Genomic DNA, 20,736 nt, shown 5'->3' on the forward strand with positions numbered 1-20,736 from the left:
CTAACTGCTGCATAAGAGAACTGAGAGACCTCTTAACTCCTGTTTAATGAGTTCACCTCTTCTAAAAAAAAGAGCAGCAAAATTGAAATTACAAAATAATTCAATTCTGCTTCATGGCTGTGGAGTCCTGGCAGCCCCCCAGCCCTCATCAGAACTTGGACACGATCTGTGTGTGTGGTGGTACCCACAAAGAGAAAACTGGACTCTCTCAAGTGACAAGAGATCACTTTCACAAACCAAAGTGGAGCCAACCACTATCAGGCACACTGCGTAGCAAACAGCAGCCTTGCCTTCTGTGGTTATCCTGGGAAACAAGGGGTGCCGGAAACCCCTCTGGCGTGTTTTGCACAAATAGTGGCTGTTGATTTCCTTTAGTCATTTCCTTGTTCCTGCCATCCCCAGCACCCGGCAGAACGTGCCAGCAACAGCCGTGGGCCTGCTCCCGGAATGCACGGCTGCACCCAGAGGCACCAGGGGCCTGTGCTGTGAAAATGGTGCACGGAGGAAATAAAACTTTGTGTCTTAGTACATTTTAAGGTATGAATTTCATCATTTCTCATCTTAGTTGTGAGCTCTCAGCTGTGAAATCCTGAGTTTTGATGAACTAGACATGTTACTGTACTCTGTGTTTGCGGAAAGCAAATACCACAGATTTCTGACATTTGCTGAGGGATTTTGAAAAGGTGAAAACAAGAGCAAGGCAAGAGTTTTGGGCAGCAGGGGTAGACAGGAATGCCTTTCTCCTCTGCTGAGATTAGAGGGAAATATACCCATAGAACAAAGTTTTACAAAGTTCCAATCAGTGATGTAATTACTGAAATGCTTCCTTTGTGGAAGGAATGCTGTAAACAGCTTTGCAAAAAAAAACCCAAAAAAAACAACTTAATTGTGAAAGACTGAAAATTTTTCAATGCATGTTCTAAAATGTGGAATTTAATTAACAATAAAAAGAGATAAAAAAGGAGGAGAGATTCAGACCCCCCAGGATGGTTTCTAAGTATACCATTAAGTGCAACATTGGTTGCATATAGAGAAGATGGAGTGAAAAACAAACAAAAGAAATCTTGTAAAAGCTTAACAGTTTTTTTCAAAATCAGATTCATCTAAAAAGATCAGTTTTCATAGTTTAAAAAATGGGACTTCCTGGAGTACTCCTACTCCAGTTAAGACAGTAGAGGGAATTAGGCTAAAAATGAGCTGCATTCAAATTAATTGTTAAACCCCAAACTTCTTTGTGGATATGAGTTTAACTTTCCAGATCCACTCTGGAAGATTTAAAGAGAAGCAGCAATGCAGCCAGCAGATGCAGCAGGCTCACTGCAGTCACATCCAGAAGTTTCTGCTTCTTCTACTGAAAAACGGGTGAGAACCTCCAAAATTGCCATCCCATGGCACAGTCTGGGTGCCAGAGCACAGCCAGTGCAACTGTAGCTTAGTGCTCTGCTGGGATAAGCGGGGTCCTAATGAGAGGAAAAATGTATGGAATGAAGTTGCAACATTCTTTTCTTTTTCAATTCAGGCGAGCTGTGAATGCTGGGCAAACCCTGAAATGCCAGAAATCTTCCAGCTTCCCTGAACATCTGCTTTAATAACACACACTTCTACAGACACACTTCTGTGACTTCAGATAGCTTAATTCTTCACTTCTAATATTGGTTTTTAATAACTCAAAATTGCAACTCATCTTCCTCGCAGAACTAACAGATAGGCTATTTTTGTGTGTTTTACTCTTGTTTGAGCTGGGAAATTAGTCTTTTTAAGTGTCCCTTCCTGCACACAGAACACAGAGCTGGACAGAGCACTCCGGGTAGCACCAACATGTCCCCAGGCAGTTGTGTTTGAAGCAGCTTTGCACTGAGCTGAGCTGCTCTGCAGTTTTAAGCTCAGATTTTTCAGCATGGCTAAAATCGATATAAGCGTGTGAGACCCTACACTACCTTAAAAGAATCTCAGCTTGACCCAAAAGCAATACTTCAGAAACATTTTCCTAAAAGGCTGAGCTGCAGCACCCCCTCATAAGGCAGCGTTTTCTGCTGCCACTGGCACAAGCTCAGCTCTGTGCTGCAGCATCTGCAGTGCCTTCCTCAGTAACGAGACAGTCACAATGGCATGGTGGTCACAAAACCAGGTTTCTGTGAAGTTCCTTCTAGACCTGTTTTTCACCCTCTGGTCAGCAGGCTCCAGGACAAAAGGCAGGAAGAACTCCTGGTCTGTAAGCAGCAGCCAGTGCAGTCCCATTAATCAAATGATGAGATCGTTCATAACCAGGTTGGATGGGGCTTTTGAGCCATGGGCAGGGACACTTTCCACTTGACCAGGTTGCTGGAGAGTGCTCTGTTATGCCTCAATGCATATATGAACATTTTTACCCCTTAAAATGGAAGGTCCTCCTTCACGTAACTCTTACAGTGGCACATTAATAAGTTCCTCTCAATTTAAACCCTTAAAAATGAGGGAAAACTGGGATTCTGCCTCAGTTTAAACCTTGACATTCGTTGCAGAAGAGTCAGGATCTCACTGTAGAGCTCCACAACAGGAAGGGGATGGAAACCTTTAAACCTGGAGCTGTTGATTTAATTTGTACACGCAGCCTTTCAGTAGCCCAGAGTGGCAGGGTTTTTGTCCCAGCCTGACAAGCACACAAGGCTTAAGTGTCAACAGTATGTGCATCAAGGACACTCGTATCTGACACTTGCTTTCAAGCTTGGCAACCCCTGAGGGAACACTAAGAACTGCAGGGGTTGGGAAGACTACACAGGGCAGTGGAGACAAAGCCCAGGGGACAGCTAAGTGCTAAAAACATGTCATCTGCTCCCAACAGAATCCCCCCTCCCGCTCCACTGATCACAAAAACACTCTGTGGGCCATCCCTTGTTTGGTGGGGACGCACAAAGAGGACACGATGGTGAAGGAGTTAGTCAAAACTCAGAGCTAATAACAGCCAGAGCAGACAAAGCAGGACTTAAATATTAATAGCTAAAGTACACAAAGCCTACTGTAACAATGTTATTAGAACATGACAAATTCCAAACCACAGACTTGGGCAAACCAGGCCGGGAGGGTGCGATGCTGTGCAAGACAAGGGCCACTTAGCACTGAAACACCGAAAACCACCAAATCAGTAAAAAGCATGAAGACCCCAGACCTCAACATTATCATTGGTTTGAATCATTATTATTGTATAAGTATAACTGCCCAGGAATTTCAGTGTTCAGGCTCCATCTCTGGAGGCACCCAGCTTGAGCTGTGATGCTTCCCTAAGGGAATCCTTATCCTTCAGGTTATGTAGAAACCTCAAGGAGAACCCTGTTACGGTGCCTGTGATTTCCACAGAGGTTTAGAATTTCTGGGGAGAAAGGGCAGGCAGAGGCAAAAAAGATAGAAAACCCTAGGGAAAATGTTACATTGTTTGACTGGGAGACCAAAGAAAGGATAGCAAGGTGCAACATTTGTTTTGTTTTTAAAACAGTCAAGTACCAAAGTCTTCAAAATATAAACGGTTAAACTGCAAAACTGTGGCTTTTATTTCCAAACATACAATAAATAGGTCCACCACAACTAGCCTCTAACTTCATTTTACATGGAAGGATTTTAAAATTAGTTTGTGCATATTTAAAAATTAAACTTCCCTTTGCACATAATTCCATACATAACCGAACTGCATTACACACCAGCTCATGGTCTTGGCACTGTGACACAAGCAACCAATTAGAAACAGAGCTTTGTAGCAAGGACTTGAACAAAAATTGCATTTTGAATTGTTGATAAAACATCTACCAACAATTTAATCTTTCTCTGCAGTATACAAAAATCTTTAGTATGTAAATGTTGAAAAGTGAGTTTTCTTCTGTTTCAGTAGGTGCTGCAAGGTAAGTGGATTTATTAAGTGTTCACTATTTGCTACATGACACGATTTTCATACCAAAATATCTTTACTGCATAGTAACACTCCATATTTTTAAATGCAAAAAGAAATTAGATGCAGTCTTTTTATTTTATCCCTCATCACTGAATTTAAAGACTTTTTTAACCACAACTCTGTTTCATCACAGTGCAGAAGGCCCTTAATATTTCAAGGATTTATTCAGTCATATTTTTAATACAAAAGTAAGAGGCTGAGGAAAAGCCAGAGTAGTCTATACACAATGCACAATCTGTGTACATTCTGAAGCTGTACCTCTTCAAGAACTATTTATACACTCTTCAAACAAATCCCTTTATCCAGCAATTCAAAATACTTTAGATCAGAAGTTTTATATTAGAATCAATACAATATATGCATATAAATACATTTATACCCTTCGGTTGCTAAACAACCCAGATGGCTGCAAAGGATGTGACCTGAAATGGTTCTCCACTGGCTTGGGATACCAAATTATATCGGCAGCTAACTGTTAACCAAGAGAGTCACAGTAAAAAATGGAGATCTTTGCAAAAGGTAGGTGTGCCACAGCATCAGTTAAGACTAGAAATACCAGGTGACACCCTGGCCCCTTCAGTAGGGCCAGGATTTCAACTTCTGTGAGATGCAACATAGAGGCAACATTTTTTTCCTCTGCCGATGCTCAGTTCGTGAAAAGTCTCAGCAGAACAACAAAAACCCCAAAAATACAAACAAACCAAAGCAAAGCTTTTACAACTGCAAATTTTCAAGACAGGTGCTGCAGCTTTCAAGAACGAAGTAAAAGTTTTATCATTAAAAAAAACCAAAGAGAAAAAAAAAACCAAAAACAAACCAAAAAGTAATGTGCAAGTGTGTAATTCAGAAGACAGTAGCAGGGATGGACATAGACCTCAGTTCAGGCTGAGACACAGTATCCAAACTGTCTTATGGAAAAACAGTTCTCACTGCAAATCTCGTCTTCAGCTAATGAGTGTGTTTATATATCCTTATTCACACACCTGCCACATGTGCCCCTCCTTCCCCAGCACGGTCTGGGGCAGCAGCACGATGGTTCCAAGGCCCAGGTGGCCCCGGCGCCGCATCCCTGTGGTCAGACCCGGAGCTCTCCCGGACGCAGCTGCACGGCAGGACTGAGTCATCGGCACTGACTCACCCACGGGTGTTCCAGGAGCACTCGGAGCAGTGAGCACTCGTGTCGCAACAAGTGTTCTCAGCTTTGTTTCTTAAAGGACACAGAAATGGTTGACTCTCTGAGTATCCTCCAAAGGTGCTAGAGGTTTTTAAGTTTGAAGCGTTCCTTCCCGCAATGCCAGGTATACAAATGTGTATCTTTTTAAATAATATTGCACATAAAAATCATCTTAAAACATTGTAGTGAAAGCAGGGTTGGAGGACAGTGTTTTCCAAAACAGAATAAAAAGCTACCTGTACATAGTAAGTTTTAATTTAAAGAACGCCAAGATTATTCAAAATCTAAGCACATAATACTGACAGAAAAATGTTAAATTGCACAATCTACATATAAATTACATTTGTAAATACTTAAAAGTTTTTAAACATTGAATACCCTTGATTTCACAAATCAGCTAGGTCACTGTCAAAGGATCAGCTTAATGAGTTAGAAGTACTTTCCCCCAGAAAAAAAAAAAAAAAGAAGAAACAAAAAGATCTGCAGTCTTAGATGAAGCACTGGAAAGAGTTAAAGCATTTCAGCTCAGAGGTAGTGCTAAACACATCCAACTAGAAGTCCATTATATTTGAACTATGATGAAATAACGTAGTAAAATGTAGAAAGACTATAAAATTTACAAAAATAAATAGTTCTGAATGCTTTAGAAAATGCAAGAGACTTTGTTGGTAAGTATCTTGATCTGCTTTTCTGACCAAAAGAAAGCAAAGCGTGTCTCATTTTTAAAATATACCCATCTCTAGTAATGTGTCTGCAATCCACACGATCTAACTCTGCAACTTGACGGATGCCAACTTGGCATAGACTCTGATATTAAAAATAAAGTGGAGGCTTTGTAAAAGATCATCTCATATGAAATTTGCTTTGCATGTAAATTCTTCTGTCAAATTAAAAATTGCACATAAAAAAGTTTATTGAAAGAGGCATGAGGGGTGATGAGGGTATGTGCCTATTGTTCCACATACACCCTGGAAGGAAAATGATGATTGCACAGTTCTGATAAATAAATATTTCTTTTTTTAAAAAAATCTGCCACTTTTTTGGTTTTTAAGTTTTGGAATTATTTAGAAAATCCTACTACAGACAAATTGTTATGTAGTTTTTGTCTTAAAGAATTCTTTACAACTTTTCCAGTGGCTTTTATCCTGAAACCAAATGAAAGTGGCAGTTAAAAAGTATCTTTGGGTAAAACAAGTATCAGGATCCAACGAGAATTTCCATGATGTGGTCCAGCTCACTGAGATCTGTTCTACATATCTGAATGTTGCTTGCTGAAGAAGAATTACAAGATGGAAAGGTTTTCAATGGTTCTTCTGTAGCAAGAGATGGTGATCTGGGTGGCATTAGTGGAGGGCAACAGAAGTCTGAATCATACATCGAAGTGTCAATATCTTCGAAAATGTCATCTATTGCCAAATCCTTCAAGTAACTAGTTGAATTTGAAATCTCAAAGGAACCAAATACACATTCAGCTCCCTTCAAATCCTGCCTATCATCTTCTAGTTTCAGACCAGTATTCTCTGGAAACTTTGGCTGGTCATCTCCAGAAGGAACCAGACAAGTAGGAGGGCTTATATCTTCTACAAAGTCTAAATCCTTCAGAATAGATGAAATGGCAGACGACATGTCATCATCTGAAACTATCAGCAGGCTGTTTTCAATCGGGTCTTCTACAGACCGCAAGTCGCAACAGTTGGACTCTTGCTGACTAATACCTGAAGGCAACTGAAGAGAAATCCCAGATGACTCCATCCCTGGGTAGCTGTGAGAACTAGGAGTAATGCCAGGGCAGATGTTAACTGGCTGCTGGTTACTCTCTTGTCTCATTTCCTCTTGAATTTGCCGCACGGTGTTGGCGATGAGGACAGAGCGGTGCAAGTTCGGTTCCACCAGCATTTTGTACGTCTGTAACTTGGTGAGGCACATGTTGAGCACCAACTGCCTCTTAAGTGGATATGGCAGACTTCGACTGGAATCAAAGGCACTCGAGAGACCAGCCATGTTCTCCTCATAGTCACTCAGCTTGCGCTTTAGACCTCTCCCCAACATGAACCTGGAAGAGAGAAACTGTGAATTAACCTTGGGCAAGATTATCACCTCTACAGACAATTCTGAAAACCCTGCATTGGTTAACTTAAGACTCTGATGTTATACAACACCAAGAGACAGAACGAAATCCTACTCAATACTACTTCCACTGAAAAGATGCACTTTCCAGCTATATTGTTTCAGAGCAACTTTTTCTTTTTAAACTGAAAATATGGAAGAAGTAGAGTAATTCTTTTTTTAAAAAGCTATATACCTCTTAAGTTTTGTGTTTAAGGTTTACTTTTAACTCCACTATGAGAATATGAATTTAATTATTTAAAATCTTGAATAGGTGAGCTTTTTGGCCTTCTATCCATTTAAATTATATAGTGTACAAAAATTCATAAATGAGAAATATCTGAATGTCTATGTGAAATAAAATAGATGCTTACACTACACATCATAACAACTATACAGAATATTTCACCATTTTCATTTTAACATTTGTTCCTAGGTATAGTAGTTAATATTTCAAAGCTGGTTTTCAACACCCATTTTTATGTCATGAAGGTATTTGTGATGTCTTGCTCGGTGTCTCTGAGAACTCTCCACAGAACTAATTTTTCTTCTTTTTCTTTGGTGACTTAAAGTTGTTTGACTGTAGTTGAACCACCCAGCAAGACCGATAGCAGGGCCTCCCATGGGATCCTTATATCCATGCCATAGTTGAGTAGTTTGGCTAAATGGTGTGAGGAATCTGGCTGGGCCACTGAGCTCACAGAGCGACAATCAGCGCTCACGGCTGCTGGTTCACAACCTGCTACTGACTTCACACTAAGGACATTAGGGAGGAGGCTATCGAATGGCATTTTAAAAGTAATTTGCCAATTTTGGGAAACCAAAGAAAAGAAACAGAACTCAGTTGCTTTCAGTCTGCTGTGTGTGCTCTTGCATTGAAATATGGTGGGTCTAGAACATTGTGGTACAAAAAACTGTACACTCACCCCCCCCTAAAATACAGGCAATCCAAACAAATATCTGCTCGTGTACTTTGCAATTACCATTCCAAATCTAAAGTGTTTCATTAGGGACAGCAAGCACTGTGCAATGACTTGTATAGAACACAGAAAAAGACGTATACTGTGCACAGGAAACACTGGTAAAATCTTGGTTACACACAATGCTGACACCTCGCTGCCAAACAATTAAAAAAAATTAAGCAATCATAAATTAGACACCCAGTGGCAGATTAAGGGCAGATCCTTCATACACAATGATCCAGACCCCGCATGCTGCCGAGGGCCTCCCAACTTCCTTTTCATGTGAGCACTGGCTACTGCCAGCAACAGCTCAGCTGATGGCCGCAGCTGCCAGCTGCTAGCCTGTTGCTAGACTTTTGGCGACAAGGAGAAGGCAGCAGGATAAAGCCTCCTTTACTTTCAGGATTTCTCCAGATTTGCAGGAAGCACTGCAGGGCTCCGTGGCTGCATCCATCTGCCTCGACAAGGCTGTTGGAGAACTCAGCTCCTCTGGAGGAACAGAAAAGCAAGCAAGCAGTGCCTCCTCCTCAGTAAGACACAAGAGAAATCAGACAGCTGCCACAGGAGTTTAGGTTTGAGACTTCTAAGTTGTACACTTCTTTTTTTTTTTTTAAGGGACATACCTGGATGAAATTCAACTTTTCTTGAGACTGCATTTCTATTTAACAGGGAGTAGTTTGGCCTATTTTAAGTTCACTAACACCGACACTCTTGAAACAAAAACAACAACAAAACCTCACCTTTAATTACTCGTAATTTTACCAGTGCTGTGCTTTTAAACTTTGGAAGTCTGTTTTTTTTCTGAAGTTTTCTGCTAAACTGCCACAGCACCAGCTGAATATCTTTAAAAACCAGAAGGTGTCTGGATGTGGTGTGCCTGTTCACCCAGGTCATCTTCCCACACTGATCACGTATCGCTCCCTCATTCCAGCACCCCATTTAGAGCAGACAGAACCAGCCAGTACTAAGCACTCCATGACAAACAAAATCAGAAGAAATCTGGATATAAAGTTCAGGCACGAAATATAATAACAAAGTATTCTGGGGAAGCAGTGTGTGTGTCAGGCATCCTCAAACTACTGACAACACTGTCAGTAACTGATAATTTTTGACACAGTCTATGGAAAATCACAATTATGCAGGACAAGTAAACTGTTGCTAAATATGCCAACCTTCATCATGAAAGAATCAGTGCCTGCAAATCATAGAAAACTCACAATAAAACTGTTAACTCTCCATTTTAAGTAGCATTTAAATGTTGGGCACTACCTAAAGCACTACCCCATAACATTACTATAAGATGGCTATTTATTCACTAAGTACCATTGTTCACATACACTGCATACTAGGTGGTTTTATTTTTTATTTTTTTTCCTCTCCATTAATTAAAGCAAACCAAAATTCACACTCATAAGGGAATGAAATTACAACCATATAGGAAACAGTAATTCTGATATTTCATACATTCAGAATGCTTGGATTTGATAATTTACTGCTTTTAATATTTTTAAAAAATATATATTTATGCTTTGTTAGACACACAGGACATATTATTCTTATCTATTTGAATTATACAAATAATGTTAATTTCTTACATCTCAAAAACGTGCTAGTATTTAAATTCTGCAAGCAAGGTTAAAAAGCAAGCAAACTAGCATATGCAATGATGTATAATTTCACAAAAACAACTTAAAATGACATGTTTGACTTTTCAATTCAAACAGTAGCCTAGTTAGACTAAATACTTCATGCTCATATAGGCAGACACCCTTCTTTTCATTGCTCAAATTTCCTTCATAAAATTTGTCCCAGAGCATTCTAGAAATATGTAACAATGCTTGAGCTTGACAGCACTCAACTAGAAAAATGAAGTGCAAGAAACATAATTTGCTCCAACTTCAGAAAAAGTACTTAACATACTCCCCACTCTCTAGATGTCAAAGATGTTTTTTTAAAATACACAAACATGACACTACCTTATGTATAAAATTTCTGTCTGTTTAACATGATTTTTTCCTAATTGCAAGGATCCCTAACTCTCCCTCCAGGAGCTAAATGACTTCAAAGGCTGCACAAAAATTTGGAAAAGGCTAATAAAAACCAGAGTACCATTGGTACAGTGGATTTAAAAATGACTAGTGCCATCGTTGCTACAGGAGACATTAAATTTCAGTTCTTGTCAAACACACTCAGCTGCTGACCTACAAAAGACACAAAGCCCCTTTGTTACCAGCTAATCTACATTTTATCAGGCCTTTTGCTTTACTTTCTGACACAAGGATTTCTGACAGGGTCAGATCCTTAACAAACTACTCCGTATTTTTTAAGCAGCTTGTCCTTTTCTAGCACTGTGTAGACATCACATCCCAAACCCAAAATTCACGCTCTCAAATGCTCTCTTTGACAGCATTACTTTGCAACAGAAGATGCTGATCACATTATTTAGTTATGCAATGCTCACCCCACCTCAATTTTGGGCAGTAAGGAGAGCAAACACACACAACCCTACACTGCCATGCCCAGAGCATGAGCGGCTGCTGCACAGTGTCAGCCCTTCCATCAGCTGACACAACAGCACAGCCAGTTCACAGGAGCACAATCTGGGCACACCAAAGTACAAAGAGTCTCTAGAAACTGCACTCTTCCTTACTCCAGCCCAATTCCTGGAATCTACTCTGATCTCAAAAGAAAAAATGGATCAAGTAACAGGATTTTGGAATGTGCCAATCTGATAACTCTGTAATTTGTAAGTAAATAAACTGAACAAAAATTAAAAGTTTATGCCAACTTCAAATGTGAGGTCTGTACATCGCTGTTCAATTATAAAAGCAGCAAGCTGCAAGTCACCCTTTTAGCCTGAAAAAGTTCCACAACCAGATTTTCTTTTGAGTTCAGATTATCTATTTTAGAATCTTTTGTCGTGAAAAAAAACCAGGAACAATGAGGAACAACACATCTCAATAACTTTTTTTCTGGAATTTTCTCATCTTCTCTGATTATAGTAATGCAAACTGAGCCACAGGTCATTTATGGCAGAATGCTTTTTTAATTAAAATTACCTTACAGACACAGAGAAAAGGAAGCAGAGTGAACTCAATATTTAGGAGTACCACACTGTCTATTCACATCACTGAACTACAATGGAGTCTGTACGTAGAAATTCAGCCCCTGACAGCATATTCCTCAGTTTCTTCCAGTCCTCCACGGAGGACATTTCATAGAAACTCCTCCCTGCTAAGATGGGAAGAAGCATCCATGCACTGTAATCCTACACCACACCGGGGTTTGAAAAAACTTGGGAGGGAAGAGGCACGTCCCTGGTTGGCAAATCCACACAGAATACCAAACAAACAGGCCTGGCCAGGGTGCAGCTTCTCAGAAGAAACATTCCAGGCTACCAAGAAAAATTCACATTGCGACGTGCCGTGGACAATACAGGGCTCGTGCCACCATTTCAGCTCCATCTGTCACAGGGTCCGATAGCGCAGCACAGCTGCCACTGGCACATGGTTGGGAAGTACAGCTGGAAACAGTCTCGAGGAATAATGAAATGTGAAAACCTTCAGTTACTTCTATCTGAACAAACTACTACTTAAAAACTTTTTTGGAAGATGAGGAAGAACTGAAGAGCAAGTTAAACAATGTTTAGAACCCAGAACCTCACACAGCTTAAATTTTCAGCAGAGAAAAGCTTCAAAAATAATGAGTATATCAAACATGACTGCCATGGTCAGTATTGTGTGAACATGAACTTTTCATGCACAAAACAAGCATGTAGTCAACTACAGAGGAGTTATTACTGTACCATTAAATAATATGTTCAAATAGCAAGATCTTCAATAAAGTACCTGGCCTTCACCACACAGATAAAAATAATTTAATTGATAGTGGTCCCTTCTGGCTTTTCTTTTTAGAACATTACTAAATTCAGACTTGCTTGACCCTTTCCATGCACCCATACTGTTTCATTTTTCAGCCCAAGACTGTCTCAAAGTGAAATATTACTTTTTCTTGTGGGACAGAAATACCAGCTCTGCAGAGATGTAAGAACCTCATGAGTGAAAGCTGCCTGTCCAGTTTTTAGTAATGCAACTTATGTATTAAAATCAAAATTAGAGACTCCTTGCTACTGTAATTTGGTCAATTCCCTTTCAAAGTCTCCTTTGTCTCATAACTGTAGAAGCCATGTAACAGTAAACCCAGGCAGAAGTGTCTCTGGATTGTAGACTTGTGTTAGTGGTTGACCCAGGCTGGCTGATAACCTGACGTCCTGCTCTCCCCTCTCTTCCACGGACACATCTCACAAGCACACATCTATCTGCAGGAAGTGCAAAGGAAGACAAACATCCCAACAGTTACAGTTACTTCCCAGAATTATTTGATGTATGCTGCATACTGTTTTTAATGATTACTCTTCCCCTACCTGACACACAGCTTAGGCAACGCAACTTCGTGAATATAATTAAGTGGCAGACTGGCTATTGACTCGTGTACCATATTTATCCACGTATATCCACGAATATCCAGCTGCACAAGAAAATGGGAAGGCTGAAGGTACAGTGAACAGACAGAGCACAAATCCCTTCCTCCCATCCGGACTTAGCACTGATCACTTGAACATGACTTACGTAACACAGTAAGCTGTCAGACCACACAGAACAGTGCATCTGATCTGGTGTCCTCAGCAAGTGCTGGAGGTCCCCACAACATCACATCTTGGCTGCCAGCAAAAATTCAGAGGAAGTGAGGGAAGGAGGATTTAAACACCTTAGAAAACACCCAAACTAAAAAGTAATCTGGACCTGGAGATAACTTTCAAACATATAAAAATGTATTCAAGTCCACTGCCTCCCCGCCCCCCTCAGCCCTGCCCCAGTTTAGCCAGGATGAGTAACTGCTGGAGAAGGCACAAGTGACTAAAAGTGTGCATACAGGGAGGAGTGCAGTCCTACCAGCTTACTTCCATACCAAAACTCCTATGCAACGACTTCTTCACAGGAGTTAGAAATTACCAGAAAATAGCTGCTCAAAGAGAGGAGAATTAATGTCAACTTCTTGATCAACAAATCCTGACCTATAATACACCCGTGTCTGTTACCAGCAAAGCAACTGAAACACAGAACCAAGACATGCTACTGTTCAGACTTAAGAAATCCCAGCAAAACCAATATACAAACCCAAAACCAACCAAACACACACCAACCCTGAAAACAAAACAGAAAAACCCCCACACCTAAGGATTTTCCCCACATTTTGAAAATAAGAGTAGGTTGAATAACATTCATTAAGTATAGGAAAGGAATGAGAAGAAGATCGAGTTTAGCACAGAATTAATTTGTAATTCATAACGTTCCCAGTGTCACTTACTATTTGTGGAAATAGAGAATAAACCTGTATCATACACAACTGTTTTAGGAGCTGAAATGAGGTTTATGAAGCACTTTGGAGTAAGTTTTACCTTGATTTCAAAGTTGGTTTGAAATCCCCAATCTGTTTGAAATCTATTTGAAACCCACAATCTGTTTGTTATGTCTAATGGGATCTGGAAAATTCCTACACTTAAGGACATCTTCCTAAGTTCCTTACTCCCATTTTATTGCATAAAGCACTGGTAAGAGCTTTGCTTTACAAACTGTGGCAACTAAGTTTCAGAGTATAGAAGTTTCCTCTGGAGAAGGAACTCCTCTGTTAGGATGTGTACTTTCCACGCTAAAACGAGTGGATCCAGGCTGTTTGCAACAGTAGATGAACCATATTCTCAGCAGCTGATATCTAACACTGGAGGCTGAGAGAGAGCTGCTGAGGGAGTTACCAGTGTTGGGTAGAGAAACTTCCATCCTTAAAAAAAACCAAACTAAATCACTGTCACTCTTCCCTGTCACTTTTGCACCTCGTTCCACATCTACAAACAAAGGTCACAGGTGTACATTTGTGTGTTTAGCAGACTTTTTTTCCCAGGGATTCTGGGTGGATTTCTTTTTTTTTTAGAGGAAGAAGAGCCTGGAATCATTTAAACTAAGGAGCAATAGTCATTGGCAAAAGCTAATACGTGATCAAGACTTACCAAACCTAGAATCTCCCACAGCAAAACTAAACTGTAATTAAGTGAGAACATAAAGGAATCACAGAGGAAGCAACGAGAACTGAATCACCACCATTCCACCAAAGCATCCCACTGGAGAGGCAAAGGATCATCAGAACTGCAAGTGTGATGACATACCTCTTCAACTGTTCTAGTCAACTGAACAGTTCTCAATCTGTTTTGTTTACAGTATCTACTTCAAATACAAAGATACTAGATGCATTCACCTACGTAATACTGACATATATTTTAGGGTTACAGTGATCTAAAAGATCCACTAATAAAGGAAGTCAAACCTTATTAACTATAAAAATTGTCATACCCATACTATACCAGAAAAAATGGACAATAACAGTAAAAGCAACCAAGAAAAAATGGCTCTTTTCCTGATAGAGGACCATGCCTTTACTCTAGCTGTCTGTATGGGGTATTTAGGTACATAATTTTCAGACATCACTTTGAACTTTCTCTTGTAACACACAACTTTACATCAGCATCCAAAGTGCTGCCTTCTCACAAGACACGATTGTAACACAATTTTAGCAGCTGAACAGTGGATCTCACTGGGAGATTGAGGCCTTAGTTAACAAATTTCCAAAAAAAAATGTGATCTTATGGCAATATGCTTTGCTGAATTATAATAATTCCTCATTATAATGGAAAAAGAAAAAAGCAGTAATGCAAATTCAGAACACTCAAACCAGAGAGCTTATATGATTCACTAAGTCTAAGCACTTTATATTCTATACCCTTTTTTTAAAAGATATTTTTCAGTTTACCATTCTAACCCACAAACAACATCTGCAGCCAATTATCAGAACGTGCTCTATGCACATAAGATACAATTTCATAAAAACATACAAGTAGTTACCCTCAGAAAACGGAAAGGAGTCCAGGCAGGAAGATTCTGGATTTTGCATAAAGCGTGGTCATCCAAGAGTCTTGAACTACCCAAGAGGCCAAGCCATCCACCGAGGTAGGATGATGTGACTTAAGAGGAAAAAGAAAACAAAACCAGAGCGTTTCACTACTGTGTGGTGGTTTTATTTTTTTAAACAAGAAGCATTGAGCACACAATTCAATACAACTTTTTAAATGATTTGTGCTAAATCCTATTAAAACATATAAACGTGAACAAGAAAAACTGAAGTTCATGAATACACTGAAATAAGAGGAACCTAACAGTTTCACCTATAAACACATGTAATGTGGAAATTATCTTTCATAAATGAGTACTACAGAATGCTGATCCTCTAAGTGTTAGGCTTTAGGATAAAATCTTGCACTGATACTTCCTCAGGTTACTGAACACCAATTTACATTTGCAATCATCTCCAGATTCAGATAATCAGGAGATAACACCATGCACTGTGAAGAACTACATTTCAGAATTACCCCCTAACACTTACAGGCTGCAAAAGCAGTTAGATTTTTATTAAATTCCCTAACTTTCCTCATTTTCAGCATAAACAAAACCAGTATGAGAAGATAGCTGGCAAGGTATCCTATGATTGCATCTAATATTCAGTGTGGCATCATTTCCATCAAAACCCTGATAAAGCAACATCTGCAGTTTGGCTGGAGACCACATGGATTAAATCATGGATTAGCTCAAGGCGTTGGAAATTCTGGGAAATGTGAAAGGGCTGAAGTGACAGCAAACTATGGACTAGGCTAGGAGATGTGGAGGGAATCGCATGATCCATGCTCTTGGGGTCTCACCTCCACCTAAAGAATTAAACAGTTACTAATTCCAAGAATTAAAGCCCTTACATAGGCTAACAGCCTAGAGCCAGGATTGGACCTAACATGCCTGTTTGTGCACAACACACACACAGACACCTGACCCCATCTACAGCAAACCACTTCACAAACGTACCACAAGAGCAAGGATCAGTACTATCCAGGTCAACACAGTCCTTCACGATCGAAAATCAAGAGTTCATACATTATTTCACAAATCTGAAAATAATACATAGTGAAAGGTAGTCTTACATTGAGACAGATGGGCAAGTAAACGCCTACAGTTCATCTTACATAGCAACTCATAGCCTGATGCTACCAAAGGGCTCCTCCGCTTACAGAACCTCGGAACTGTAAAGATGCAGTAAAACAGCAGTAAAATGCCGGTGACCTAAGAAAGCCAAATCTAACCCACAGCAACAAACACATTAACATCTCCCTCCTCCTCCTCCTCCTAGAAGCTGACTTCTTTCCCATTATAAAGAAATCCATGCTATTTGTAAATTAAAAAAGCCCCGAACAAAGAGACAAATGAAGATTCATAACCTATTTGCTCTGAAACAGCAGGACATCAGAAGGTCACTATTGAGGTTCATTAAAGTGCACTTGTTAGGTCACAGGGAGAGGTGTGCAGTCACTGCATTTTCTATACACTGAATATAAAAGAACATGTTTTAGAATGTGAAGTCATTTAGCATTAAAGAATCCTAAAAAAGCTAATAAGCAAATTAAAATGTTGAAAAGTTTCAGACTTTAGCACCTTAGCTAAAAAAAAAAAAAAAAGCCCGAAGCAGTACTGTTCATTGGATTTTAGAAGTCCAATCTTTTGCTAGAAGGAATTGAAGTCAAGAAGTTATCAAATTTAATTCCTTTATTATATACTTAAAGGACTCCCGCAACAGTAACTGTTGAGGTTACGACTTCTTCCCTGTATGATTTCAGACTGGGATGAGTGTCAGGAAGAAGTACAGAGGTAAGGTTATTAGGTTTAGTTTTTCCAATCTGTTAGGCAAAAAAGAACAACTATAGAAGACACACAGTAGCTGTAAATCACTATGAATTGTATCTCTAGTAGATGAATTTTTTTTCCCTGTCTTCCCTTCCTAGTACCTGTTTAGGGGTCACTTTAGAATTTTGACATTACACCGTTCATTTCAATGTTAATGGTATTTTTCACACTGCAGTCAGATGCCTGAACTACAGAATTTTAGCCACATCAAAAATAAAGCAGAAAACTACCTATGTTTTTGGAAACGAGCTGTTCCAACATAGTTTGAAAAATTCCAGGCCTAACTAGCGCAGAAATTATTAACTGCATCTACTAGCGAGATTAATCTACAAAACGCATAAAGGAGACCGAGCTTATTCCCCCCCCCCAGTCCTATCCACCTGCTCGCAGCCCGGACTGACACACGTTTTACTGAGCCAAACAAAAACCTGCTATTAAAAAACGTAACTGCAGCAGACACACGAGTCGCAACTACCGAGCGGCAGCGATCGGGGGTGCCGGGATGGACACGCTGGGGATCCAGGGGAAAGCCCTTTCCTGCCGCCCTCCCGCGGGCTCCTGCCACCATTTGGCCTTTGTGGAAGGAGCGTCGGTGCTTCCTGCGGCCGCCCGTCCTCCCCCCCTCCCCGCCCCTCCCGCGGCCGTGGGCAGCGGTAACCAGAGACAACCTTGGGCTTCCCGAGCTGCGAAAAGTTACACTCCTCCCCCTTCCTCCTCCCGGCCCGCACAGACCCCGGCCGGGCTAATTATAACTGCGCGAACAACTTCCACCGCCGGCCGCGCTCGGGGCGCTCCCCCCGCGCCCGGCGCGGCTCCCCCGGGGCCGCAGTGCCCGCACCGCGGTCCCGCCGTGCCCTCCTCGCCCAGCGCGGCTCCCCAGGGCCCGACACCCCTCCACCTGTCCCCGCTGTCCCCTTCTCCCTCCGCGCTGTCCCCCCCGTCCCCCCGCGCCCTGACCCCCCTCCCCGCCGGGGCCCCCCCCCGCCCCGTCAGGGCTCCCGCCTCGGCCGCCCGCTCGTCCCCCCGCTGCCCTCCCCCTGCCCCCTGCCCGCAGCCCCGCGCCCTCCCGCCCCGGCCGTGCCCGGCGCCCCACCTGGGAGCGGAGGAACCCCCCGTTCGTTCGCAGCCGGCCGGGCTCCCTCCCTTCGGCGGGGCTGGGACTCGGCGCGGGAGGAGGCGGAGGCAGCGCCACCCCCGCCGGGCCCCGGCAGCCTCCGCTCCGCCCTTCCCTCCGCCCGCGGCGCTGGGGGGTGGGGAGGGGGGGGTGCGTGCGCCGCGCCCGCCAGCTGGCCGCCCTCCCATTGGCCGGCGGCCCATTCAACCTGCCCGGCAACCATTTTCTGACTGGACGGCGAGCAGGGGGAGGCGGGACTACGGTTCGGCCCGTGGCACCGTCCAATTAGAACACGCGGAGAGCCGCGGAGGGCGGGGCCGAGCGCCCGGTTCGGCCAATGGGGGGCCGGGCGCCGCCGAGTCCCGCGGCCCCGGCGCGGCGCTCCGGGGGCGGCCCCGCCCGCACCGGCGGGGGCGGCCGGGCCGGGCCGGGTCGGGCCCGGAACCGCGCCTTAGGCTGGAAACCACCGCGGGGGCACTGGCCTGCCCGGACACAAGCGCACAACCACCTTCTCTTTCTTTTTTTTTTCTTTTAAATTTTTTTTTTATTATTTTTTTTTTGTGTGAACTCACAGCTCGTCTGTGACCAAAACTGCCAAAATTTCAGCAAAAGGCACGCCCCAGGGCCTCCGTAAAGCAGCGTTCCTACAACTCCCGGTGCCAGGGCTGTTGGGAAACGAGGCACGTACCAGCCCTCGTGCTGCGTCAAACATTGCACAATCCTCCCATGAATATTCACTCAATTTTTTTTTTTTTCCCTTCAAAGATGGGGTGGGTTTGGCCATGCTCAAACCTCGTATTTGCTTTCCCCGGGCATTTGCGTAATCAAGTTACACTGGCACAAGTGTTTGTACAAACCAGATTTCAAAATCTGACAAAGTATTTGTAAAGACAGATTTTGAGACTTTTGTCAAACCCTGCCATGGGTTGGTTGCCTGATGCATCCCCAAAAAGCTACTCAGCTCTCAGAGAGAAGGGTTTAGACCAATCTATAGCACAGTAAAAACAAACTAAACTCAAACACGTTTACACAGACACCTTCCTACAGTGAAGGGGAGCACAGACCAAAACACACAAAGGTTCTAAGTCAGTCTAATAAATATTACAGAAACACTTGAAGTTGGCTGGTGGAGATACACTACAACTTTGATGAAAGATCAGCTGCTTTTTGTGATTATTCAGATAAAGAGAACTGATTTTTTTTAAAAAAACCCTCAGGTCCAACATATTTTAGCCCTTGTGTCTCCTGACGGGCACTTGTGACAGGGTAGGAGGGTGCAGGGCCCAACCTGAAGGGCAGCGAGGCACAGAAAGCCAGAGCTGACCCCGTAGTCCCTCACTGGGGGTGAGGGGACCCTGTCTCCAGGCCACCTCTCTCCTGCAGTGCAGTGCCACCGATTCCCGGGCCACAGCTGTGCTCTGACCTCACTGCCGGGGGTCACAGAGCACAGAAGGGGAGCGAGTGCTGCCGCAAGAGGCATTAATGAATCCTTTTTGACACGCTGCTGGGGCTGTGTTGGACGGGAGGATGCCTCCCCGAATGGCTGAGGGGTGACACCCCTACCCCCACAGTCCATCTGCTGCACCAAGACCAGTGTCAGCACTGAGAGGGAGGAATGGACCAAAAATGCCCCCCCCCCCCCCCCCCGTATCCTTTCCCTTCCCAACATACACTGTGGCTTAAGTGGAAGAGTAACTCAAAGATGTTCAGGATTCTTCTGTCTGCTCAAGTCAGCCAGGGACAAGCAGGAGTATTGCACCAGGACCGACCCCTGCCATATGCTAGGGATTATCTCCAAGAAATAGACAACAGATAGGCATACAAAGGTAGCTGATGCAGAAGGGACAGATCTGGAATCTTTATGTCTAATGCAGCACATGAACCAGCAGCACCACCAAAGTGTCCTCATAACTTGAGCAAAGACTAGGTTTTGTAGACTTGACCACCATTGGGGCAGCTTCACAGCACTGGCACAGCCCTGGACAATTCCTCCCTCTCTACAGCTCCAGGGAGCAATGCAATGCCTGAGCCTCTGGTGCAGCCATTCTCCTCCTGTCCAGCAGACCTCTCAGAAGGACACCAACACCCTGCTCTCCCCACTTTCTTAAGTGATTACCCTAATGTGGTCAGCTGTTCTGTCACCAATTTTTGTTCTGTGCAACAGAAAAGGGTGCACGTGCCTTCTACAGCGGGTGCTTCTAGAAAGGGCAGTTGTGTTTCAAACGTGCTCTGACAAGAGCTACGAAAAAACTGAACCTGGAGTTGTTTGAATACACACATTAGAACTTTGGATTTATGGCTTAACGTTTGGAGAAGTTAATAGAAATTACATAGAATATGCTGATTATTTGCAAAGGGTTGTGTTCTTTTTTTTTTTTGCTTGTGTCAACAGTGGGATTCATGTAAGGGAATTGGAAACCAGTTGATCTTGGTGACATGTTCCATGCAAGTTGCACCTTACACTAGAGGAGCCATGCTTGTCTCACAGGGTGAAGAATTCAGAGGGCTGAGCTCCTGTATAAGGTCTTTCTTGACAAAAAACTTTCATTAAAAGGCCCTTACTTTCTCAAATGAGATCATGTTTTAGGAGTCTGGTGCTCTCCCATTTTGACTTAAGCTAGGCTCGA

At 42.6% G+C, this 20,736-nt stretch overlaps 1 protein-coding gene across 9 annotated transcripts; it reads right to left on the reverse strand.

Moving 5' to 3' along the window:
• Positions 1–3,500: 3,500 nt before the first annotated feature.
• Positions 3,501–18,222, reverse strand: LOC135416315 (SERTA domain-containing protein 2-like). 9 transcript variants are annotated; one of them, XM_064659356.1, is made up of 5 exons: positions 18,089–18,212; positions 16,533–16,639; positions 16,123–16,205; positions 15,105–15,233; positions 3,501–7,146 (listed from the first exon to the last, which is right to left on the reverse strand). In XM_064659356.1, the coding sequence occupies exons 4-5, from the start codon at positions 15,161–15,163 to the stop codon at positions 6,291–6,293; spliced, it is 915 nt and encodes a 304-aa protein (XP_064515426.1). In that variant the 5' UTR covers positions 15,164–15,233; positions 16,123–16,205; positions 16,533–16,639; positions 18,089–18,212; the 3' UTR covers positions 3,501–6,290. The 9 variants fall into 9 exon arrangements, with proteins under 9 accessions (XP_064515426.1, XP_064515425.1, XP_064515430.1 ...); XM_064659355.1 differs by lacking the exon at positions 16,533–16,639 and having other exon boundaries at positions 18,089–18,222; XM_064659360.1 differs by lacking the exons at positions 16,123–16,205; positions 16,533–16,639 and adding an exon at positions 16,239–16,337.
• Between the last annotated feature and the right edge of the window lie 2,514 nt (positions 18,223–20,736).

This window comes from Pseudopipra pipra, chromosome 6, assembly GCF_036250125.1.
Source record: "Pseudopipra pipra isolate bDixPip1 chromosome 6, bDixPip1.hap1, whole genome shotgun sequence".
NCBI lineage: Eukaryota > Metazoa > Chordata > Aves > Passeriformes > Pipridae > Pseudopipra > Pseudopipra pipra.

Bases quoted from the DNA above. Each gene is read 5' to 3' on its own strand.
- LOC135416315 (XM_064659355.1), bottom strand. From the start codon at position 15,163: ATGCAAAATCCAGAATCTTCCTGCCTGGACTCCTTTCCGTTTTCTGAG. The intron at 7,147-15,104 runs GTATGTTTTTAT...TCTCTCTTCCAG, and splicing joins TTTTCTGAGGGTAACTACTT to GTTCATGTTGGGGAGAGGTC.